This window comes from Mirounga angustirostris, unplaced genomic scaffold (assembly GCF_029215605.1).
Source record: "Mirounga angustirostris isolate CCGP_5_RB_7025 unplaced genomic scaffold, mMirAng1.0.hap1 SCAF_7, whole genome shotgun sequence".
NCBI classification, from domain to species: domain Eukaryota; kingdom Metazoa; phylum Chordata; class Mammalia; order Carnivora; family Phocidae; genus Mirounga; species Mirounga angustirostris.
This window is the reverse complement of record NW_026991715.1, coordinates 8501467-8526434: the sequence shown is the minus strand read 5'-3', so window position 1 is coordinate 8526434 and position 24968 is coordinate 8501467. Positions and strand designations below refer to the sequence as shown.

Sequence of the window (24968 nt, the reverse complement as noted above, 5' to 3'; positions counted from 1 at the left end):
ATGATAAATCTGGGTGAGTCAGATTATTTTCTTAGTGTAGGGTAACTGCCAGATCGTCTTCCGTAATGGTTTTTCCATCTGACCCTTCTCCCAGAATCCGGCAAGAAGGGTTCCTCTCCCACATCCTTGTCAGGATCCGGTGTTGTAACGCTAACAAGATGGCGTTAGGGTGCGTCCCAGAGCGGCTGGGACAGAAGGGCTCCTGCCCCCCAACTTTCCAGAGTGGGTCGCCGTGGGGCTTCCCCGGGGGGGGGGGGGCTGGTTTCGTTCACAGCCGCTTCTCGTCTCCGGGAAGCGTGGGGCTGGTGAGCCAGCCCCCCGGGATCCTGGATGCCGCAGCCCTCGGGGTGCAGGCTCAATGGCTACCAAAGGCCGCCTCCGCCCAGAGGTCCCGCGAATTCCAACCCCGAGCCCCAGGGGCTGGGCCGGGGCGGGGAGGCGCCCTCCCGCTCCCTGTCTGCGACCAGAAGCAGCAGAGGGAACGGCGCGGGCAAAGGCCGGACCCGGAGTCGCGGCTGGACGACCTGCCCTTGCAACTTCAGTCTTCCCAGCGAGCCGCAGCGGAGACGCGGGCTTAGGAAGAGACGGGGGCCGGCCCGGCCCAGACAGCAAGTCGGTGACCTGGCTGACGCAAACCCCAGCAATGCCGCTGAGCTCCCGGGTCACGGCCACAGGTACCCCCAACGAACCGCCGAGACGGTCGGCGGGCTAGAGAGGCCCGAACGCCTCAGTGGGAGGGGGCGGAGCGGGGGCGGGCCGAAGCGCAGAGCGCACGCGCACGCGAGGCGGCGCCGGGGTCTGGAGGACGGGGAACGCGTGCGGGAGACGACGCCGGGGCGGACAGGAGCGCAGCGCGCATGCGCAGCGGCGACGGGGTCCGCCATGGCACCCTCACAGCGGGTGCGGGTGCTGCGCTGCTGTAGTTGTCGCCTCTTCCAGGCGCACCAGGTGGGGTGGGCACCGGCCTCCCCCTCCTCCGGGCGCGGGGAGGGCGGGCAGGATTTGGCGGGGCCGCGGGGGGCCGGGCCTCCTCCCGGTGCCTTGCCCCCAGGCGCGGGCGCCGTCCCGTGCGGTTGCTTGGGTCTCCCTGACGCCCGGACTCGTGACGTTGACTGGCTCCGAGGATTGGGTTTTGATACCTCTTCATAACGTCGTTCAGGGCTTTTTTAAAGGTTTTGGCATGGTGGTTGTAAGATTCGTAGAAACCAGGGGGCATGGTTTCTGCGGAGCCGGCCTCGTGACCTCTTGCAGATAGTTGGGAAAAGCAGGTTGAGGATAGCCTCTCCCAACGCGGCTCTTTCTTAATTTAGCTCCTAGGGAGATGACAGTTTTTAAAACTGAGACACGACTGGGCGTGCCTTGTTGTGCACCCCTTCGCTCTGCGGTGTCTCCATGCTCGTGATGAGGGACTGTTCCGCTGACGGTAAACAGCCCGTGCATGGAGTGTTTTGAACAGGATAATCGGTATCTCCAAAACGTACTGCTTCCCTGACTTTCAAGACGCAAGATAGGGGAAGTCACTTAGCCTGTTATCCTGGATTGCATTTCATCTTTCTGCTTGATGTCACCTAACAGTGCCGTCGAGCGAATCTACTTCTGACAGTTCTCTCTTCCCCCTAGTTACCTGCTTATCTGCTGTGCCCTGAAAAGGGATAACATCCACCTTCTTCAAAATGAATGTTTAAAAAAAAGTCAGATGCTGAATATGCACCTGTAAGCTTACTGAGACCCTAAGGGCTATTTGGGGGCTCAGAAATTGTTTTTACTTACTTCACTTTTTGGACTGTGTTTTAGGAGTTGAGATTAAATGGATATCATTTCCATTTTTTAATTATTATACATATGTAGTACGCACTCAACGGTCATTTTCAACTATGAAAAGTGATTTGAAACTAAAGGGAGAAAAGAGTTAACAGTAATTGCAGATGTGACAATTTCACACATCCCATTTAATCTCAACAACCTCTGGATTAGGTATCTATCATTCTCATTTTACAGAGATGAGAATACAGAAATCCAGAGAAGTCACGTGGTCTAATAATAAATGGCAGATCCAGGGTTGTCTGACTGCAAAGATCCTGTTAGCCCATACTGTCTCTCCAGACTCCAGACCCCCAGAGCTAGCCAGTTACTGCGTGTCCTTCCAGACCTTTTTTTTAAATAAGTGCATTTCTTACTTGCAGATATACCCAAAGAAAGCAGTGTTTTTATGGTGCTTGAAGTTGGATGCTAGAGAATTAGAATTGCTGAATCGTAGGATATGCCCACATAAATTTGTAGCAGGTGCTTTAGGTGCTGCTGTCCTTAGAATCCTTTTGGGTACTTCACCAAAAAAACTGATGGTTTTTGTATTATGATCATACTCATATTAATTTTGATAAATCAACCCAGGCATCTTTTTGATGTTAAGCATGCTACTTCATTCCATCTTTTTAAGCAACTTTGTGTCCTTTGATAACATTTTCTTTGTTGCTGTTTTAAATGGACTCTTCCATTACCTTTTCTAACTAGGTATTTGCTTATATAAAGGCTCTATTAACTTTTGAAGCTATATTAACTTTGTACTCAGCCCCGCTATATTAAATTATCTTACTGTTTTTAGTAGTTTTGCGTTTGATTTTCTTGAGTTTTCCGGTAAAAAAAAAAAAATCATATCTATAATGATAATTTTTTTCCTCTTCTCCAGTTTTCATACCTCTTATTACTTTTTCTTTTCCGATTTCATTGGCAGAAAAACAACAATAGTTGAATAGTAATGGGGATTTTTCAGCTTGTTCTTGATTTTCATGGGCGTGCTGGTAGTGATTTTCCAGTTTTAGAGCTGAATGTAAGGTATTTTTTCATGTTAAGAGAGAACCCATCTAGTTAAATTTATCAAGAATCGAAATTAAATGTTGTGGAAGTAGTAGAAATCTACTTGACTTTGTTTCATATGGATAGGCAGTTTTCCCAGCATCATTTATTGGTCTGTTTTTTTACTCCTAAAATGCCACTTTTATAATATACTAGGTTTTTTACATATATGTTGCTTGTTTTTAGACTTCTGTGCTTCTCCATTGATCTTTTAAAATCATTATTTTTGATTCAGCGCCACCTGTTATAAATAATCATCTAAGCCAAATTTCTGGAATTTGATTGTAGGAGAAAAAGAGTCTCAAGTGGACATGCAAAGCTTGTGGAGAGAAGCAGTCATTTTTGCGGGTGAGTCCTGAGAAACAGGGCATCTAACAGCCCTGCAGAAGCGTGTTTCTGTGGAGTCCCAGCATTCCAGTATTGGGAACGAGTGCCCTAGATCTAGAACTTTTGCCCCCTGGGTTCCTGTTCCTTCAGGAAGTGAAATGGATGGAGCAGTGGCTGGAAAGTTACCTTCATTGTTTATTCAGTCAGCAAGTATTTATTTATTTTTTTTTTTTTTAAGATTTTATTTATTTATTTGAGAGAGAAAGAATGAGACAGAGAGAGCATGAGAGGGGGGAGGGTCAGAGGGAGAAGCAGACTCCCCGCTGAGCAGGGAGCCCGATGCGGGACTCGATCCCGGGACTCCAGGATCATGACCTGAGCCGAAGGCAGTCGCTTAACCAACTGAGCCACCCAGGCGCCCAGTCAGCAAGTATTTATTGAGGACTTTCTGTGTGCAGGCACAGAAGAAACAAGGGAAGGCAAAGCTTTGTCATTCTTGCCCTCACAGATGTGCTTCACATAGAAGAGAAACTGATGCACACTTAAGCAGGTCACTTAAAACTAGACTGAGCAAATGCAAGGAAAGTGCAGGGCCTGTAAGGAGATGACCAGGCAGTGAGACCCAGCCGGATGGGTGCGTGTGGGTGCGTGTTGCTGCGTGCAGCGTGTGGGCGAGGTGGGCTCAGGAAGCGGAGGCCATCGGGAGACACTCGAGAGAGAGTGTATGGACTGAAGGAAGCTCAGGGGAAAAGCTCTTATTGAGGCCACTTCAGTTCTTTTCAAGTGGGTACCTGTTGTTCCGCCTCATCTCTTTACACCCACAAGCTGTCCTGCACCCTTTGCCTCACTGAGCCCCTCACTCACCTTCTCCGGCCCTTGATGCCACTTCTCCCACCTTAGCTCCTCGTTCTTCTCCTTCAGCTATAAAGCCTTTCCTTTCAGACCCTGAAACAATCCAGACATGCTGCACTCTGACGGCCTCTGTGCTCATTGTTGGGTCTTCCCCTAGCTCTTCTCATTATCCTGATTTAGATATTCTATCTGAGTGTGTTTACGTGAGTATTGTTTATCTCATGGAAGATCCATGAGAGCAGAAGCTTTGCCTGGTTTGTTCACTGATACACCCTCTCATGTAGCACAGTGCCTGGCACAGTAAGTGTTCGCCCAGTAAAGATTTGTTGAATCAGGAATGACCAATCCCACAGTGATTGGCATTTAGGTCGGTTTTCGTTTTCATTGTTACGAACTCTGCAGTGCAGCTTCCTACAAAGACCTCTTTCTTCACTAGGCCAATTATTTCCTTAGGACAAATTCCTAGAAGTTAAATTGCTATTTCAAAGTAATCTTTTTTTTTTTTTTTTTAAAGATTTTATTTATTTGAGAGAGAGAGAATGAGAGACAGAGAGCACGAGAGGGAAGGGGATCAGAGGGAGAAGCAGACCCCCCGCTGAGCGGGGAGCCCAATGCGGGACTCGATCCTGGGACTCCAGGATCATGATCTGAGCTGAAGGCAGTCGCTTAACCAACTGAGCCACCCAGGCGCCCCTCAAAGTAATCTTTTGACCAAAGTTCTTTTAGTTGCAAATAGTGGGAAAAAAAAACAAACCTACTTCAGAATGGCTTCAACAAAATTAAAAAAAAAAAAAAAAAAAGGTACTGGCAAGGTAATGGGGTATCTTGGGGAATGCAAGGGGGGGTTTCATCCCAGAGCCCTTGAAGGACCAGCCCCGAGAACTGCAAAGCTGCGGACAATGCAAGCATCATTTTTTCTTCCCCTTCTTTCCCTGCACCCAGGTTCTCCCTACATCTTCCTTCCCCTCTTCCTGCCCCTCCTTCCCTTCCTTTCTCTCCCCCCAGATAGTTCGCAGACTCCACCCACAGAGCACAGACTCTCACTTCAAGCCAACTAGAATAGCTGAGTCCCAATTAATAAACTGGGAGAAGCGATCTGATTGGCCCTGTTGACCCAGATGTCCACATCTGGTTGAGCCAACTGGGACGGTGGGAGTAGGGAGGATCACATCATTGGTCAGCAGTACAGCTGCTGAGACCCACCCCGAGATTGGGTTTCCGAGGACAGGGAGCTGGCTCGTGAGCTAGTGACTGCTGCTTGTTTTTCACGTCAGCATATATTTCTAAATTCTCCAGGAGGGGGCTCTGCTTTCCTCTCGCACCTCCGTGCATGTGCAGTGGTGCCTGGCTTACGGTGGACTAGGCCACAGTGACAAATAGACAACAAAACGGTGGTAGCCTCACACAACACAGATCGTCTCTCTTGCTCTTGTAACAGTCCTGGGAGGGATTGAGATCCACAGGGCGGCCGTCCTTGGTGCGGTCATTCAGGGACCCAGGCCCCCTTCATCTGGAGGTTCTGTTACTCCCCGAGGCCCGTCTCCTGCTGCCTGCAGCCACTGAAGGGTAAGAGCAGGAAGGAGCTACACAGGAGGCTTCTAGGGGTCAGGCCTGGAAGTGGCTCACATCCCATTAGAAAGAACATCTCATGGCCACCCCCAACTGCAAGGAAGACTGGAAAACGTCATCCAGTTTGTGCCCAGATGAGGGGAGAAGGATATTAGCATTCGGCTGCGGTCCCTGCCGTGCTGGCGAGCACACAGCCTGCCATTTATGCCAGATGTCAAGTAGCGTCTGGCAAAGCTTTGTCATTCCGTTCTTCAGTTCCTCTCTCCCATTCTCACTTGCACTTGCCCCAGCTGGGCTTTTATTCCCCACAGTGCAGTAAAATGGCTCCTGTCAAAGTCAGTGGTGCTCTCCATTTGCTAAAAACAGTAGGGACTTCTCAGGTCTCCAGAGACTTGACCTATTGGCAGCGTCTGTTACAGTTTGTCATTTCCTCCACCTCAAACACTGTGTTCACTTGGACTTCCAGTAATCCCACTCCTGGTTCTCCTGCTGTCTTTCTGGCTGTGTTTCAGTCCTCTTGGCTAGCTTTTTCCCGTCTCGCCACCTTCTAAACATGAGAATTGCTCTGGTGCTAAGTTTGTTGGCCTCACTCCCTTAGTGGTCTGAGTGGAGATCATCCGACAGTTCTGGGATGTCTGTCTCAGACCCCAGGCCCAGCCCTGAACCGCCCATTGAGCTCTCTACGGGTTCTCTGACAGGCATCCAGAACCCCCCTTTCCAAACAGAAGGCCTCGCCTCCCCCCACCCACCTGCTCTCCCACAGTCCTCCTGGTCACATACGTGCCAAGTCCCTTGTTAGTTGTTTGGGCTAAAAACCTCGAAGTCATCCGTGACTCCTTTTTTTTAAACACTCTTCCTCCAGTCCATCAGCTCTATGAGGCTGCACCCAGACTGACCATTTGTTACTACAGTGGTCTGGGCCACACCACGGTTGACAGCAGCCTCCTAACACCTGCCCTGTCGCTGCCCTACAGCCTGCCCGCAGCACCACAGCCCGAGTCCCGCTTCAGCGTGTGCGGGGCCAAGCCACTCTCCCCAGCCTTCCAGGTTAGAGCAAAATCCTGGTCCTACAGACAGGGCCAAGTGTGCCTGGTACAGAATGAAAATGGGAGGCCCCTTGTTCGAAAGCAGGAAAAAAAGCTGTGAAAAGTACTAAAATATTAAGCTTTTCCTTTCTTTCCTGGTTTCTCTTGACTTCTCATAATGTTTTTTATTTACTGTGGAATGTCTTCCTAAGTTAAGAAAAACCAATTTATTTTAAATTATTAGCATGAATTTACCATTGGTATTGTGCAACACCAGTTTAAAATGCAAAGAGCGTGTAGTCCATGTGCAGAATAATACAAGAGCATTTACTATATATGCAGGATCATCTAAATTGCCCTACTTGTATTTTGGAGCTCATACATGCCTGTGTATTTCATCGTTACCAGGACAGTGGAAATGCTGCACAAAATTAATTCAGCTTTTTTCTACTTATTAATATGCACACTCTCTCCCCACACTATCCCCCATCAGCTCCCTGATGCGTAAGGAAGGACTGAAAGGGAAAGGAACAAGGGTCTCCCTGCCTTGCCTTTTCCTTCCGTGTCATCGTTTTCAGTATAAGTGATCAGCTGTTCTAGGCAAATAACAGGAATAAAAAAAAGATATGATAGTTCCTTGGTTGTTCGTGTGTGTTTAGAACACCCTTTTCTCTGCATCTGAAGCAAGCTCTTGTTCTGTGGAAAGCCTGGCCTCTCAGGCTGTGGGTGCCTCCACCTACTCAGGTGTAGATGGCAAACACTCAGCGTCTGGACTCCGACTCTCCATGAATAGTCGCACTTGTTTGTGGTGAGTCCACTGGAATCCTGTGCTCCTGGGTCATTGAGCATGCTGTATGCAAATGGTGCAGCAAGGAACAATGGACATGTGTAGAGTGTACATCCCTGCTTACAGACATGACCCATTGTCCCATCAGACTTCACTTACACAAGTTCAAAGGTAAGATTATTAAGAATTTCAAATAAAAAATTAAACAAAAAAATGTTTTCAAGATGGCAGCAACAGAACAGGTCTTGTGCCCGTGAGCCTGACTGCCTGTGGTTGGGACTACACTCAAACCTCATCTTGTACCATTTTCCCCCAGTCCACTCAGCTCTAGCCATGTGGCCTCCTTACAGTTCCCCCAAAATGCCAGGCTCAGTGTCCTTGCTCTCATGCCCGTTTCATTGCTTCTGCCAGATGCTTTCCCCCAGGTATCTACATGGCTTCAGCCCTCATATCTTGCTATTTTGTGCTCAAATGTCACCTTAGTGATCTAGTCCCTGAAAACCCTATATAAAATTGTCTACTCTGTCCCCACTGTACACCTTTCATTGCCTTATTTTCCTGGGTGGTTCTTCTCATCATCTGATGGCCACATAGTTATATGTTTATATAATATATAGAATGTACACTCCACAATGACAGTGATTTTTGTCCACTCTTGTATTGTATTGTCCTTACCTAGTTCAGGGGCCTGGCACATAACAGGTGTGTGATAAATATTGTTAGACAAATAAGCGACTGCTAAGTGAAAAAAAAAAAAGTACTTCGTTTTATTTTATGTTCCTTTGCTCATCAGTGAATACTAAGTATCCTATTGTATGTTTATTGGTGGTTCGTGTTACTTCTCTTCCACATTTTTTTTTTTTTTAAGATTTTATTTATTTGACACAGAGAGAGAAAGCACAAGTAGGCAGAGAGGCAGGCAGAGAGAGAGAGGGAGAAGCAGGCTCTCCACTGAGCAGGGAGCCGGACGTGGGCCTCGATCCCAAGACCCAGGGATCATGACCTGAGCCAAAGGCAGCCGCTTAACCGACTGAGCCACCCAGGCGCCCCTCTCTTCCACATTTCTTATTCACATTCATTAACCATTTAGTGTGGGGCTTGGTTGGGGCTGAGTGTGTCTTTGATATGTAGAGTTCTGAGTGCTAGAAGGACAGCCAGATAGCCAAGAACTATTAGTCCCTGAGACTGTTAGTTTGTAAATAAATTACTCCAGAAACAGTGGTCAGTCATCAGGATTTCTGCTTCTGGGCCTTGCAAAGGACAGCGTTCCCCTTCCTGAGGTACATCACTAACGGATCTGTTTCTCAGCATTTTTGTCAACACTTTTTAAACTTACTTAATTTTTTGTTTTTCAGACTTATGGTGAGGGCTCTGGTGCTGACTGTAGACACCATGTCCAAAAATTAAATCTGCTGCAGGGACAGATTTCAGAGATGTCACCCAGGTACAGTTGTTTGAGAAGGGCATGGTTATCTTGTCTTGCCCTGTGTTCCCCTTGAGTGGTTAGTAGAAATAGAAGATGAAGAAATCCCTTAGATTTCCGTATGGTGATTAGTTCCCCTGAGTGGTCTTCCCACTGAAAATAACTAAAAATGCTAACTAGAGTATTTTGTACACTGATGAAATGGCAAGGAAGTCAGCGAAATATCAGAAGTCAAAAATAAAGCAAAAGCCAAAATCCAGAGAGTAAGCTGCTCCGGAGCTTCCATTTAGATGGCTGAGAAGGGTGCAGGAGACAAAGACAAGGCCTAGGGCCTGATCAGTGTGGGAGGGTCAGTAGGAGACCGCCACAGAAAGCAGAGTCCCCAAAATACTACACCCTCGGTGGATGAACAAATGAACTAGAAATGCACCCTCTCTGCAGCAGGGAGCATGTTGACCTTGGCATTGGCTAAGAAAGGGAACTCTCTCTCTAGGGTTTTATAAACACAAGAAAGCTGTCACATGGCTTTTCAGCCTTTTACATGCACTGTGTGAAAAGCCTCAAGCTGAGGATTTTTAAATTGTCCAAGGAAGCAAAGGTAAATGCAACTCCTCTGGAGCATACATCTTCAACCCAGGCCTGAGAGAATTTCCACAGATAAAGTTCCAAGAAGCATCTACTCAGAGTTAAAAATCATTAAACACTCAAGGAGATATGTCACCATGAGCAAAAGACAACAGAAACAACAGAAAAGTGAGACACACAAGACTTCAGAGTACAGAATGTATATTTAATAGATTTAATGTGATAAAAGACAGGGTTGGTAATTTAAAAAGCAAAGGACTTCAGGCCACCTGTCTGGCTCAATCAGTACAGCATGCAACTCTTGATCTCAGGGTCATGAATTCAAGCCCCACACTGGGGGTAGAGTACAAGAAAAAGAAGAAGAAGAAGAAGTAAAGGACTTTTAAAAATGACCATGTGGGTTTAACGAACCAAAAAGAGTTTGTAGAAATGAAAAACATAATCATTGAAATTAAAAATTCAGTGGACAGGTTAAGCATTAAATGTAGCTGAAGAGAGAATCAGTGAAATGGAAGTTAAATCTGAAGAAAGTATTTACAATGCAGCACAGAAATAAAAACATGGAAAATGTGAGTTGAGAAACATGGAAGCTACAGGAAGAGTTCCAGCAAGAGAGAATAAAGAAAGTGGGGCAAAGGCAATATATGGAGAGAAAAGACCAGAGCGTTTTCCAGAATCAAAGGCTTACATTCTTAGATTTAAGAAACAATAAATCTCAAACTGGATAAAGTCGTTATTTTCTTTGCAAACAACGTGGTTGTGTATATAGGAAATCCTAACCAGCCTATACAAATGCTACTAGAGCTAATATTCTACCAAGATCACAAGGATACAAAGTCAACATACAGGAGTGCATGGGTGGCTCAGTCGGTTAAGTGTTTGACTTCAGCTCAGGTCATGATCTCAGGGTCCTGGGATTGAGCTCACGTAGGGCTCCTTGCTCAGTGGGCAGTCTGCTTCTCTCTCCCCTTCATATAAATAAATTCTAAAAAAGTCAACATACAGAATTAAATTATTTCTATATAAATGCTATGAGCAGTTGGAAATGATTTTTCAAATACCATTTAGAACAGCATCAAAAAATTAGATACTTAGGGATAAATGCAACAAAAAATGTGCAAGATCTGTTCAGTAAAACCTACAAAACATTGCTGAGAGAAATTAAAGAAGAGCTAAATTAATGAAGAGATATAACATGTTCATGGATTGGAAAACTCAGTATCATGACGATCTCAGTTTATCCGAAATTGGTAGAGACAACCTAATCCAAATCAAAATTCCAGTGGGCTTTTTTTTTTTTTGGTAGAAATTGACAAACTGATCCTAAAATTTATATAGAAATACAGGTACCTAGAATTATCAAGACAGTTTTGAAAAGAACAGAGCTGAAGGACTTCTACAGCCTGATTTCAAGATCTACTATAATGCTGCAGTAATTGAGACAATGCGATATTGGTGAAAGGCTAGACATACAGATAAATCAGAAGGTAAATGGATAAACTGGTATGTTCATACAGTGGAGCGCTGCAACACTGAAAACAACGTGGGCAAATCTCAAAAACACTGCTAAGTGAGAGAAGCCAGACACAAAAGACTACATGCTGTAGGGATCAGGGATTTTCTGGGGCAGAGGAGAATTGCCTCTAAAGACACATATGAGAACTTTTAGGGGTGATGAAAATTTTCCACATCTTGTCCATTATATCTCAAAATTTTTTTCCTAGATGTTGACTGGATGATAGTTTCAAAGATATCATTCATCAAAGCTCATCTAACTATACACTTAAATTTTAGTTTATTTCATACCTTAAGTTAATTTTTAAGGTTAAAAAAAAATCTGCCCTTAGACACAGCAACATAATGAAATCACAGAACACAGAAGACAAAGGGAAGAGCTGAAAAGTAGCTGGAGAGAAGAGAGATCACCTACAAAGGAACAGCAGATGCCCAACTTCTCAGTGCTAACTTTATTTTTTTTTTTTTAAGATTTTATTTATTTTTTTGACAGAGAGAGACACAGTGAGAGAGGGAACACAAGGAGGGGGAGTGGGAGAGGGAGAAGCAGGCTCCCCACAGAGCAGGGAGCCCGATGCGGGGCTCGATCCCAGGACCCTGGGATCCTGACCTGAGCCGAAGGCAGATGCTCAACGACTGAGCCACCCAGCGCCCTTTCTGTGGTAACTTTAAAGCAAGAAGACAGACTGGTATCTTCAGACTGTTGCAAGCTGTCCTTTATTGATGGAGTTGAGTTCCTGAGTCAGAACGGTGAGCGGAGTTCTGGTCAGTAGCTGGTAGGACACCGCCCAAGTGAACGCCGGATTATCAACCAGGTGGCCAGGTAGGTGTTGCACGTGCATGCCCTCATTGCCTCTTGTGGCCTGTGAGGATCGATGACTTCTACATACGGATGAAGAAACTGAGGAATAGATGCCCACATCCGGTTGCCCACTAGAGAGAGTCCCCATTTGATGGTGCCACGTAACCACCCTGTTGGATGCGGGTGGGCCTGGCTTTGCGCCAACCTCCAGCCCTCGCATGGTACGTGTTCTCATGGCCAGTCAGTGCCAGTAGAGGCCATGGAGGCCCTGGCCCCCCACACTTCTGCATGTGGCGAGAGAGCCCTGCTGCCGTGGGGAGGCTGATGGAAGTCACCGTGACACACACAGTGCCTCTCCTCTCTCGCAAGAGTTGAGGTAGAACTCTAAGGACTTGTGTAACTGTGCAGTGGCGACTTGGCCAATGCTGACGGGAGGGACCCTGTGCTACGAGGCTTCAGCCAATGTTACTCTGTCTGTATCCCAGGCCCTCAGCAAGGCATGGGCACACGTCATCTCTTTCATCTTCATAGTCACCCACACCGTCTTGTCCCCATTTGTGGGTGAGGGAACTGGGGTACGTTGATGAACCCAAAGCCACACTGTGACAGTGACAGCCAGTCATTGGCAAAGCCAGGATGCAAACACGGGTCTGTCTAGGTGAAGAGTCAGCCCCTTCTGCCCTGTGTCGCCTTTCCCATTGATGGAGGGCTTGACCAGCCTAAATCTGAACAGCAAATGTTCCCCCCTCGCAGGCCCTTCTGAACTGTTTGAAGATCACCAGGTTACATCACAACAACAGACCTAAGATCCTAAGATCTCTGGAGCAGTCCTTGATATCCACTGTCAAGTATTCACATCCTGCTGTCCCCATCTCCTTGCCCTCCGTCTCCCTAGTGATTTCACTAAGGACACATGTACAATCTTTCACCAAGGTCTCTGGAAGAACCTGGAAATGTTGATGAAGAGGAAAATGCAGGGCCCGGGCAGGCTGAGCGTGGGAGTGCGCAGGTAAGTGTGTCCCAGAGGGGGTTCCATTTATTATTCATTTGTTGGTCTTTTGTGCAGCAAACGCGATCAATAATGGACACTTGGCTTAAAGCTGCAGGGAACACAAAAAGGAGTAAACCCATCCTTTTGTGAGGCAGGAGACAGCCATGCATAGCAGTAATTACAGGACTCTGAAAAGGGCGTTGTCTCTGGCTGGGAGAACTCCTCTGAACTTAGCTTGAACTTACCTCCCCGTGTTTCTCGCCTTGGCCCCGTCGCGCCCTGGGCACACCTCAGCTAGGGAAAGGATGCTCTGGCAGAGTACCTGGCTTTCGGGTTCCCTTTCTCCAGACCAAGCCTCCCGGCGGGGCTCACATCCAGTTTTCTGCCCCGGTGCCCAGTAATGTAGGTGTGTGTCGGAGCTTGAGTGACTGAGGTGACACCATGGGTACGTCCAAGGTGCCGTGGGTACGTGGAACACTGTGTCCTGCCAGGGCCGGGGCGGTGCGAGCAGCTGTCCGAGGCTCCCCGCCCAGCTGAGGACAGAGCCTACCTCTGCTCACAGAAGCGCATTGGCAGTGCCCTCCCTCTCCCAGCTCTTCATATTGTATTGTAAACGGGAGCATTGCTCATACTCCACTCTACACAGCAGCTCTCACATGGTTGGCCCTATACGTTCAATTTGTCCACTGAGGGACTCCATTTTACATCGTCACGATTATGACAAGTCCTGGTTTGCACCCTGGAGTTTTCACTCATGTCGTTCTTGCATTGCTGTAGAGTTTGCAGTGATGCCCGTATCTACAGAATATAGTGGTGGTACCAAGTATTTACCCCATGATGATTGGGCATGTAGATTATTTCCAGATTTTTGCTACAGTGAGTATTCGCCATGATTTACCTCACTTTGTTGAGCATCTTTGTGCCTTTGCCTTCCTTTGGAACCCCTAGGTCGGGGAGCGTGGACATTTGGAAAGTTCCTTGATGAGTCGTGTCCAGCAGCTTTCCCAAGCTCTGTGCCAGTGTTCACGGTCCCCAGTGGTGCCTCAGGACGTCTGTCCCCCAGCCCCCCCCCCACCCGGCAAAATGCCTTTCCCAGGACCAGGGCGGATGTGGGTCCTGAGAATAAACTTACTCCCCAATCCCGTAGGAAAAACCTCAGTCCTCAGAGAACCGCTGGCTGAAGTATCTGGAAAGAGACTCGAAAGAGCTGGGGATAGAAAGAGGAGTGTGTTTCGAGAGACCGCCCTTGTGCAGGACAGAGAAGCCAGAGCCTCCCTTCAACACAGGCCTGCCTAGAAAAAGGTGCGGAGCCAGTCATCAATGCAGCCATCGCCCCACCCCCACGGTGCCTGCCGGCCGGGGGAGCAGCCTGGCTGGCATTGGCCACCAGGGACCCGCACCACCAAGCCCTCCTTGGCCTTGCCAGGTGCCGGGTGCTGTCGTGCAGCAGTCAGGGTTGGGCGGGATGTCAGCATGGGCACCTTGTGACTGCGCACAAAGTGAAGTGTGGCCGGAGTAGCTGGTGGTTCTGGGAGCTTGTCGCCTGCTGCCGGGAAGACTGACCTTTTGTAGGTCTCTTCTCTAGACTTACTTTGCAGTTCAGTGAGTCTTCTGAGACATTACCTTCTCTAGATCCAGGGTGGCCCCTACAGGGCAAGTGAAAGTGACATTGGGAGGTAGATTCCAGTTCAAAATAAGAACTTTCTAGCAACTACAAGCTTGGGGCAGAGAAGCGTCCTGCCTTGGATGTTGTCGGGCAGCCTGCTGTTGGCAGTGGGTTAGAAGCTGAGCGGCCACCTGGGTGGGAAGCTGTGTGGGAGGACAAGGTCCCTACCTGTGCTGGGGTGACTGCCAGGTGTGGTGATGGGACTGGATTCTTGACAGTGCTTTCCCTCCACCAGGAAATGCAGCCAGAGCGCAGTCTGGCCTCCACACAGCCCCGATGTCCAGAACCTAAGTGATTCTGAAGTTACCTTGGAGCCCCAGAAGGTCAGTGATTGAGTGATTGAAGTGTTTCTCTTCTGGTCCCAGTAACCATGAAACACACATAGAATTGTTTACTACCCGAGTGTTTTCTCTGCTCTGACTTAAGCCAGCTCCTTTCTCTGGCCTGACCATTTCCCTGCCATGCTCAATCTCAGTGATGTGAGCTCCCGGGCAAAAGGACAGCTTGATGCCTTGGAATCAACCAAGGTTGACCAGTAGGGCTTTTCTGAGTCAGAACCCTTCTCTTCCCTCGACGTGGCGTGGCAGGTCTTTGTCAGACTGTCCAACATGGGACCTGCCCCGGACTTCTGAGGCGCTGTTCACAGCTTCACCTTCACTTACCCAGGTGTGTCCTTTCACACCGAGGCACTGTCTTCACCTAGGATCTGCTCTTGTTCTTTTTATTATTGTATGGTTGACATACGATGGCATATTAGGTTTTAGGTGTACAACATAGTGATTTAGCAACTCAGTACATGAATCAGTGCTCACCATGATAGTCCTTGTCCGTCAGCATACATTATTACAATATTATTGACTATATTTCCTATGCTATATTTTTCATCTCTTTGAACTTTGTGCCTCTTAATCCCTTTCATCTATTTTGCCCATCCCCTTGTACCCTTCCCAAGGACAATCACCAGTTCTCTGTATTTATGAGTTCCTTTTTTATGCCTGAGTGATATTCCATTATGTAGATATAGACCCCATCTTCTTTTTCCATTCACCCATCAGTGGACACTTGCGCTGCTTCCATATCTTGGCTATTACAAATAATGCGGCAGCAAATAGGCATAGATCGTTTCAAACTCGTGTTTTTGCTTTCCTTGGGTAAATATCCAGTAACGAAATTATTGGATCATATGGTTTTTCTATTTTTAATTTTTTGAAGAAACTCCATACAGTTTTCCACAATGGCTGCACCAATTCACATTCCCACCAACAGAGGACAAGAGTTCCCTTTTCTCCACATCTTCCCCAATACTTGTTATTTCTTATTTTTTTGATACTACCCATTCTGACAGGTGTGAGGTGATATCCCATTGTGGTTTTGATGTGTATTTCCCTGATGCTGAGTGATGTTGAGCCTCTTCTCATGTGTCTGTTAGCCATTGGTATGTCTTCTTTGGAAAAATTTCTATTTGGGTCCTCTGCCTGTTTTTTAATTGGATTATTTGGGTTTTTGGTGTTGAGTTGTAAGTTCTTTATATATTAAGGATATTAACCATCTTCAGATACATCATTTGTGAATACCTTTTTCCATTCAGTATGTTGCCTTTTCATTTTGTTAATGGCTTCCTTCACTGTGCAAAAGCTTTTTATTTTTATGTACTCCCAGTATTTTATTTTTGCTTTTGTTTCCCTTGCCTGAGGAGACATAACCATAAATACGTTGCCAAGGCCAATGTCCAACAGCTTACTGGCTATGTTTTTTCTTAGGAGTTTTATGGTTTCAGCTCTCACATTTAGGTCTTTAATCCATTTTGAGTTTATTTTTTTGTATAGTCTAAGAAAATGGTCCAGTTTCCTCACCATCTTTCTTGGAGAGACTATCTTTTCCCCATTGTATGTTCTTGCTTCCTTTGTCCTTGATTATCTGGCCATATAATCATGGGTTTAATTCTGAACTTTCTGTTATGTTCCATTGATCTAGGTGTCTGTTTTTGTGCCAGTACCATACTGTTTTGATTACAATACCTTTGTAGTAGATCTTGAAATCTGGGATTATACCTCCAGGTTTTTTCTTTTGCAATTTAAGGATTATTTCTTCTAGTTCTGTGCAAAATACTATTGGTATTTTCATGTGGATTGCATTGAATTTCATAGATTGCTTAGGGTAGTATGGACATTTTAACAGCATTGATCCTTCCAATCCATGAGCATGGTTTATCTTTCCACTTGTTTGTGCCCTTTCAGTTTCTTTCATCAGTGTCTTACAGTTTTCAGAGTAAAGGCCTTTCACCTCCTTGGTTAAATTTATTCCTATGTATTTTATTCTTTTTTTTAAAAAAAAGATTTTATTTGCAAGAGGCAAGAAAGAGCACGAGCAGGGGTGGGGAGAGGAAGAAGCAGACTCCCCGCTGAGCAGGGATCCTGACACTGGGCTCAGTCCCAGGACCCCGGGATCATGACCTGAGCCAAAGGCAGACGCCTAACGACTGAGCCACCCAGGCGTCCCTTTTTGTTTTTTGGGGTTTTTTGGGTTTTTTTGCTATTTTATTATTAGTGTATAGAAACACAATAGATTTCTATATATTCATTTTGTAACTTTACTGAATTCATTTATCAGTCCTAATAGTTTTTAGGTGGAGTCTTTAGGGTTTTCTATATAAAGTATCATGTCACCTGTAAACAGGGATGGTTTTACTTCTTCCTTCCCAATTTGGGTGCCTTTTATTTCTTTTCCTCATCTGATTGCTGTGATGGGACTTCTAGTACTGTGTTGAATAAAACCAGATGAAGGCAGGCCCCTAGTCTGCCGGCCCGAGAGCAGGGCAGTAGGTGGAACAGAGAGCGAGAAGTGTGGGAGCCCCGAGGTGGAGAGGAGGCAGCAGCAGTGCAGGCAGGGGGACCTTCCCTCCCATCCCTTGGTCCTGCCAGGACATGGTTCTCTTCTCTCGCTTCCATTGCAGGACCACGCTGGCCTGGCCGGGAAGGTCATGGAAGGCGGCAGCCACAAGGATGGGGGCACCGGGGAGCTTTCTGTTCCTCAGGGGGGTCCTCCACGTCCGGCCCCGCAGCTAAGAGCCACGTCATCCAAGTGGGATCGCTTCCTTCTGCTGCCTGGAAATGGCCCACGTGTGGACACGGAGCCCCCAGTACCCCTGCACAGAGACCCCAGGCCAGCCGGGGCAGCACTGGCTGAGCAGGGGACCCCAAGGGAAGGGCGCCCCAGCAGGCCCCTCAGTGCACCCAAGCTTCCCTGGCCCACACACACTCTCACATCGGGGTCCCAGAGGCCCTGCGGAAAGCCCCCCGGACAGCCACAGGACACTGGTCCTCTGGCAAAGGGCAGGCCCACGGTCACAGGGGTACAAGAGCCCCCACTCGTGCGACTGTGTGACCTCTTTGAAAGTGGTGAGGATTTTGAGGACGACCTGTGAACTGAAACTAGACAGTTACCGACACGGACACACGTTACATGAACCTTTCTCCCCTGGACCTCTCGGCCACTGCAAAGGGAGCTCCCTAATTAGCTTTTAAATAGGACTAGGGTTGGGGGGCACCTGGGAGGCTCAGTCCGTGAAGCGTCTGCCTTCGGCTCAGGTCATGATCTCAGGGTCCTGGGACCGAACCCCGCATCGGGCTTCTTGCTCAGCGGGGGGAGTCTGCTTCTCCCTCTGCCCTTCCCACGTGCTTGTGCACGCTCACACAGTCTTTCTCTCTCAAATAAAATCTTTAAAAAAAAAAAAAAGGACTGGCGATGACTTACACAAACCGTCGAGAAGGACACACACAACTATCAGGTCATCTGTGGTTGTAACATCTTTGATTAAAGTGCTTACACCATTTAATTACTGATTGCAAAATAGCAACATAATGGTTACAACAGGGTTTTCTTACTGTAAAAGCAACAGACGCGTCTGGAAATGACAGAACTAGAGCGGTTATGGAACAGGCAGTATTCTGTGAGCTCCGGCCTCCCTTCCCTCTCAGCCCCTCCTCATTTGCAGATTCAAGAAGCCAAGTCCTGGACTGCCCTGTCCTCACTCCTCTCCCACGCAGCAGGATGTCAGCTGTACTCACTCTAAATTTGGAGCTGATCGGGTTTCTAGCAGAAAATCAACTACATGTCAGCCTACTATTAGTCATTAAAAAAAAAAAAAAAAAAGGCCATTAGGCAAGACATTCTGGACTGCTGGTGTGATCCTGGTGGGGGGAGGGCAGGAGAACACCACTGGGCCCCGCTCCGCCCCTGGAAGCCAGCAGACGCTTCTCCAACATGGGCAGCCACACACGGGGCCCCCCCCTCCTGTCACTTGTTCCACTGCCCTGGATGGCTTGGTGCATCCCCACCCCCCAGATTCTGGAAGAAGAATGCACAGAAACTGGCCCTTAGAGAGGCCCTGCTGTTCTACACTAGCTCAACACAAGTAGGAGACAAGAAGGGGGTGGGACAAGGGGGCAGAAGCCGTCACAACGGGTGCTTCGAATACTGGATGGTGTCCAGCGCCGCCCCGATGTCGTAGTTCTTGGTCTGCAGGAGCCTGGTGAGCCAGCCGCCTTCGTCAGAGAAGCCCATAGACAGCATCTGGGAGAGGGACTCGATGAGCCGGGGGTCAGCTTCTGCCAGAGGGAGGATGAGAGTTGTGAGGCAGGGGGAGGGGGGGCAGCCAGCGCGCCCGCGCCCGCGGGGACCAGCCCTTCCACGGGCGTGCCACCCGGCGCAGCGACCCTCCCCAGCAGGGCCCCGGAAAAGGCCAGAGGGTGAGGATTTTGAGCGGCTCTGCAAGGCTGTACGGTCTCCTGACTCGCGTCTGCCATCACAAGGGAACACCGCGGAGAGCCTGTAAGCAACGGGGCGCCGCCGGGCTCCACTACGTCTGTCCTGGACACTGACATCTGGCTGTCATCCAATTTTCACATCTTGACCTTTTCCCGACCATCGTCAAAATGAAGGAATCAGGGGCGCCTGGGTGGCTCAGTCAGTGAAGCGTCCCCCTTCGGCTCAGGTCATGATCCCTGGGTCCTGGGATCGAGCCCCGCCTCGGGCCCCCTGCTCGGCGGGGAGCCTGCCTCTCCCTCTCCCTCTGCTGCTCCCCCTGCTTGGGCTCGCTCACTCTCGCAAATAAAATCTTAAAAAAAAAAAAAATCACTCTTGGCCCGTAAGTGACAGCTTGCCGCCCCTGCTCTGAGGCAGAGCAGATCAAGACCAGTAGCCCAAAGGGCCAAATGTGGCCCAAGGGGGGCTTTCCCGGTGTCGCTGCTTCCACACTGCTGTGATGGTGACGAGCCAGAGCGAGGCCTCAGCTGCCCCTGCCGCTCAGCTGTGCTCGGGCTGCCGCAGTCCCCCTGGCCTTCCTGCCCCGCACACGCCACCGCCCCACGTGGTGGCTTCCTGCCTGGCTCCCACGGGGACCCTGGCCGTGACCCCCGCTCAGAGGTCGACGCTTTCCTCGGGGGGTAGCCTCTCAATCGCACTGCCCTCGGGATTCGGGGGTCCGGCTGCTGAAAGGAGGGGAGGGGATGTTCTGAGGAAAAAAGGTAGAAACACAGAACTGCGTGAATCACTCGCCTGGTGGCAGATGGGGGTACAATGCAGCTTCCTTCAGTCCTGTGGGCCCTTCCTGAGAAGAGTCGAGAGAGCCCGGCCCTTCGGATTCGGGCATCTGTAGAGACTGGAGTTCCCCCGTAGACGGGTCCACTTCTTTGGAAGACAAGTGAGTCCAGTCTTCGTCTGCCCCCGAGCAGTTATCCGACTCCATCTGCTCCTGCAACAGAAGCCCCCGTGAGCACAGCTGCGCCCAGCTGCCCCCGCCGGCACTCCCGCGGGCAGCGAGGAACGTTCTAGCAGCGGGAACGAAGCCCTCGAAGCTGGGAGGGCGGTCTGCTGGGCTGTGTCCTGTCCGGGGCGGGGCACTTGCCTCCGGTGGCACCGACTCCAGGGCCACCTTGTCCATCTGCTCCGCCAGGGACTGCGCCGCGCCCTCCGGGTCTGCGTCTGGCTTGCTGGGGTCCGAAGAGCAGCTGCTCGGCTGGGAGCCGCACTTTTCCTCGGTGCCGGAGCTGCCTGGAGAGACAGGGGCGAGGCGGCTCCTCTTCCCGCCGTGCTCCACGTCAATATCCACCTCGATGCCTGCAGCGACCCAGGAGGAAGCAAACACCTGTGAGCCCTCCGGAGGCCCTCCTGGCCGGGGACAGGGCGTGGGGCAGGGGGGAACAGCAGCATAGTGGGGGGGTGGGGGCAGGGCACGAGGCCAGCCCACCAGCCACAAGGCGGAGGGCCGCTCATCTGACCTTCAGGATCCCCAGGGCTCACTGCTCCCCATACCCTGGCCCCAAACTTTGGCTCCTAGAAAATGTCTGCTGACTTGTCCACCTTACTGGCCCTGCCTCTTCCAACTTAATGAAACCTTAATCTCAGTGAACATCCCAGGTCAGCTCTGGAGCCAGAAAGCCCATCAAGAGCCCCTGTTTTGCCCTGTGTGGGCAGCAGGCTAGGACCAGGGAGCCACATACCAGAGTGGCCACAGAGCCCCCGCCACAGCGCCCAGGACCGCACAAAGCCTCACATTAGTTGCGGGGGGGAGGGCAGTGATGGGAGACTCCAGAATCCGGCTTGGCTTTGTGGGAGGCCCACGAGGCTCGAAGCCCCAGCCAGCGGGTCGCCCACGGTCCCTCACACAGGCACACGTGCCCACTGAGGGGACGGAGGGCGGTCACTGGTGCTGTTTCTGATTAATTTATCAGAGGACAACATGCGCACAGCTTAGAGTCCAACCGTTCCAGAAGGCTCCAGCGAAGATCCCTGGCCCCCACCACACAGCCGCCCACTCCCCACAGACGGCTTCCAACCCACGCTGCCTTTTCTCCACGGCTCAAGTGCACTGCTTATTCTAGATCAACACTTACCTCCCCTTCCCCTGTCCTTTCAAAAACTTTTCAATGAAAACGTGCAGTTTAGGTGAACGCCACTATATATAGCTTTGTTCTGCCCTCAGACATGACCATTTCACCTGGGAATAGCGCTCTAGGTTGAGAAACCAGTTCAGCTCCACAGTCTTCCAGGGTTGGCCCTTGGAACTCTCGAGCTCTTACAGTAACCTGGAGCATGTCCAGAGCCTCCCCTTCTCCAAAGGGTTCCGGGACAGGACAACGAGCTCTGGGGCGGGATCTTTTTTGGTCACTGTCCAAGGCACTTGGGAGTCCCTTCCAATCGAGAGGTTAATGTCTTCTGTGCCGAGATGGTCTTATATTCTTTGTTCATTTCCTTCCTTCAGTTTTGTCTGTTCTCTTCCTAGAATTCCTATTATTTGTCCTACCCTGGGCCTCCAGGATTAATCCTCAAATCTTCTCACCTTTTCTCTCTTCTCGCCTCTCTTTTGTTTTTGGAATACTTCCTTGAAATGACCTTAAAATCTAAGCCTTCCTTTGAAGTTTTCTTTATTCTGGCTATTTTTCTTCTTAATTTCTAAAAAAACAGTCTGTTCTGATCTTATCTTAAATCTGTTTTATCATTTTTATGGTATCCTGTTCTTTTTTTCAAGGATGGAAAAACTTTTCTTTGTATCTCACGGAGGATGCTGACATTCTCTTTTCTGTAAAGTCCTTCCCCAAGTTCCTTCTTGTCCCCATGGAGAGATATTCCCAAATGGCTGGTGATCGTGGCCTTCTGATCCTAGTGAGGCACTAAGAAGAGGCTGCCAGGAAGCACTCTGAGGGCCAGGGCCCTCATCTGTCTCCCTCTGTAGGGTGACCCGGTGGGTGTCTGGCCAGGCAGTGGGATCCCAGGTGGCAAAGCTGTGGGACCCGGCTCTGGCACGTCCGGCCTCTCCTGAGCAGGGACGCCCCAGCCCCTGCTAGACCCACTGCCCACTCATGGCGCCCCATTTCAGGCTGGTGCCTCACCCTGCCCTGGAGCCCTAGGGCTGAAGCTTCCCTGGGTCAAATGCTCCAGCAGCTAACCATCAGGTCTCGTGCGTGGGTGGGCAAGGACGAGCATCTGGCTGACTAGCCAGTGATCGCTACATGATCCTGAAGAGTGGTCTTCAACCATCCCCTGGCCCTTGGCCTTCCCTGACCAGCCCTCCTGCCTCTCACCAGGACCCCTGTGTAGGCAGGCATGTGGCTTCTGATGCCTCCACACTGTTGGTCACCACCCTCAACTCCCATTTCCCACCGTTCAAAGTGTGAGGTCTTCCTACCTTGTCTTCTAGGACTTTTTTCCCCTTTTTCTTTGTTCACGTTGCTTTATACTCTTGTGTTTAAACCCTCTACTGTTACTTTGGTAGTGTGAAGAGCAAACAGATAAAAGCGGGCTTAGCTACCAGTAACCCCATCTGCAACATTTAAGTCCTTTTTCTCCTTCTATCCTCCCTCCAACTTTTCATCATGAAAGGTTCAAGCAGGGGAGCCTGGGTGGCTTAGTCAGTTGAGCTTCAGACTCTTGGTTTCAACTCAAGTCATGATGTCAGGGTTGTGAGATCAAGCCCCATATCGGGCTCCGCGCTCAGTGGGGAGTCTGCTTGAGATGCTCTCCCTCCCTCTGCCCCTCCCCCATGTTCTCTCTCTAAATAAATAAATCTTTAAAAAAAAAAAAAAAGGTTCGAGCACACAGGAAAGTTGGAAGAACATCCAATGAACACCCATATACTGTCTCACTTTTCTATGGGGGCGAATGACAGGACTTCCATAAATGAACCAGAGAGATTCTAGAATCCCAAGTTTCTCCAACGGATGATAACCTGAGACCTAAGGGCTTACAGACTGTACCACTGGCCGTGCCCTGCTTCCCCCAGGGCCTGTGAGGGGGAGCGTCTTCTGAAAACCCTAGGACAAGGAAAGGACCTGCGGTTTGGGGGTCCTAGAGGTCAGTGACTGCAAACTCAGGCTGGCAGCAGACCCGCTCAGCTGGTCCTCATGGCACCTACCAAACAGGGTCTTTGCTTTTAAAATCGCTGAGTCACTGCACATGGTCTGCCCTCTGGGAGGCATTACTGGCTGTCCCTTGGGGCCCCTGCTCTGGGAACAGTCCCTTCTAGGCCGTTAGCATGAGTCACCCTAGCTGTCAGTTCCTCACAAGAAAGGAAAATACCCGTTAACTCTAGAGTTTAATCAATTCCTCAAGTGGCTCTCCTCAACTGAAACTGCTTCAGAGGCATATTTACTGAAATTTTCCTTGTTGTTTTGGAGAGTTCTAGGCTCCTCCCCATTGGTACACAGCAACTCCCTCCACTTTGAAAGACCTGAAAAGGCCTTCACCCTTAGCCTACAATGCCTCTGAGCGCTGCCAAAATTACCTCCTCTGCCCTGAGTGGGGAATCCGGGTCAAGTTCTGAAACAGGCCACCAGCTCAGATGGGCCTCGGGATGGACAGCAAGTGGGACCCAGAGTCCCTGGCAAGCCTTCAAAACACATGGATCCCAGGCCCGACCCATGGCCAATTTACCAGAATCCAGAAGGTGGACCTGGGACTCTGCACGGTTCCAAGGTTCCCTACCTGAACCTAGACTGGGGTTCGGGACTTCCCAGCTTGTCTGGTTCGTTCTTTTAGCGAAGGACTTTGTTCTTCAGAATAATTTTAGTGAAATCTCCATACGTCAAAATTTATACCAAAAACAACCCACGTTGGGGATTCTGAGGCTCGGCCAACCTTGAGAACCACGATCCACTAGTAGCTTCCAAAGAGCCGCTTCCCGTTGCCCCCAAATCACAACTCTCATCACCACGTCTTGTGAGGCAGCTAGGGTTTAGCACTAGCTTATCTCCTGCTTATAACCTGATCGCCGCTCCGCTTTTATCCTCCTAGAAGGCATTAAGAACCCGTTCTTTTCTCTTTCTCTCAAAGGCCTTTAAGTCCAAGCACGAAACTCCGCGGTACATGGTCTGAGGGGTTTCACGGGCCCCTGCTGAGCTGCGTCCTGGCCTGATGCAGCGGGAGCCGAAATGGCCTCAAGCTGAGGGCGACGGCGGGCCTTGCCTCCCCGTCCCATCAGCACCCGTTCAGACAGTGGACACTTGCTGCCGCTGAAGTCACAAAGCGGAGCACACTTCCAGCCAGAGATCACGGATCCACTGTAGCCTTGGGCCAGAAGTCACAGTCGTAGCGGACTCCCACCGTCCCCGTCAGGGCCAGCGGATACAGCAGGCGCCTTCTAAAGCCTTGCGCCAGTCCCACCACGAGGGGGTACCCGCTGCGGTTCACCCACCCATCCAGTGACCTCACATCTGACCCGAGGCTACTGGAAACCCTCCATCACACCCGGCTCCCCAGCGCAGGCAACAAGCTGGGCACTCAGGAAGCCCCCAGAAAGGTTGCGGTTGTAAAAAACAGAAGGGAAGCAAAGAGAAATGGCCTCTCAGCTCACTACTGCCCCAAGTCCTTGAGTAAACCCCAGGGCTCACATTCAGGGGCGAAAGCAGACTGTCCTTTGTGGGAAGAGAAGTCAGAAGCCGAAAGGCCAGCCCTGCAGCAGAGGCTACTGGGCTTATCCCAACCAAACACTCGCTGATTCCACTTCACTCCACAGGGAAAGCTCCAGAACGCGTCACGGAATTTAACTTTGAGCGGCCTGCGGTGCAGCGCATGGCAA

General features: G+C 49.6%; 2 protein-coding genes across 5 annotated transcripts in view; one reads left to right on the top strand and one right to left on the bottom strand.

Moving 5' to 3' along the window:
• The first annotated feature begins 157 nt into the window (after window positions 1–157).
• On the top strand, window positions 158–18518 carry MRNIP (MRN complex interacting protein). Of its 2 annotated transcripts, XM_045890553.3 has the most exons (7): window positions 773–948; window positions 3142–3201; window positions 8769–8857; window positions 12672–12747; window positions 13877–14031; window positions 14631–14718; window positions 17349–18518. In XM_045890553.3, exons 1-7 carry the CDS (start codon window positions 883–885, stop codon window positions 17817–17819), a joined length of 1005 nt encoding a protein of 334 aa, XP_045746509.1. In that variant the 5' UTR covers window positions 773–882; the 3' UTR covers window positions 17820–18518. The 2 variants fall into 2 exon arrangements, with proteins under 2 accessions (XP_064451844.1, XP_045746509.1); XM_064595774.1 differs by lacking the exons at window positions 773–948; window positions 8769–8857 and adding an exon at window positions 158–674.
• Window positions 18184–24968, bottom strand: part of SQSTM1 (sequestosome 1) — a 22152-nt gene continuing 15367 nt past the window's right edge. For all 3 annotated transcript variants that reach the window (XM_064595773.1, XM_064595772.1, XM_045890532.3), the window contains exons 6-8: window positions 20301–20512; window positions 19952–20147; window positions 18184–19002 (exon numbers count right to left, since the gene is read on the bottom strand). In XM_064595773.1, coding sequence (XP_064451843.1) covers window positions 18851–19002; window positions 19952–20147; window positions 20301–20512 — 560 coding nt within the window. In that variant the 3' untranslated portion in view covers window positions 18184–18850. The remainder of the gene's footprint in view (window positions 19003–19951; window positions 20148–20300; window positions 20513–24968) is intronic.

Excerpts from the sequence above, each read along its gene's own strand:
- MRNIP (XM_064595774.1), top strand. The coding sequence starts at position 331 with ATGCCGCAGCCCTCGGGGTGCAGGCTCAATGGCTACCAAAGGCCGCCT. Across the intron at positions 675-3,141 it reads CTCCCGGGTCACGGCCACAG|GAGAAAAAGAGTCTCAAGTG; the intron begins GTACCCCCAACG and ends ATTTGATTGTAG. Across the intron at positions 14,032-14,630 it reads ACAGGCCTGCCTAGAAAAAG|GAAATGCAGCCAGAGCGCAG; the intron begins GTGCGGAGCCAG and ends TCCCTCCACCAG.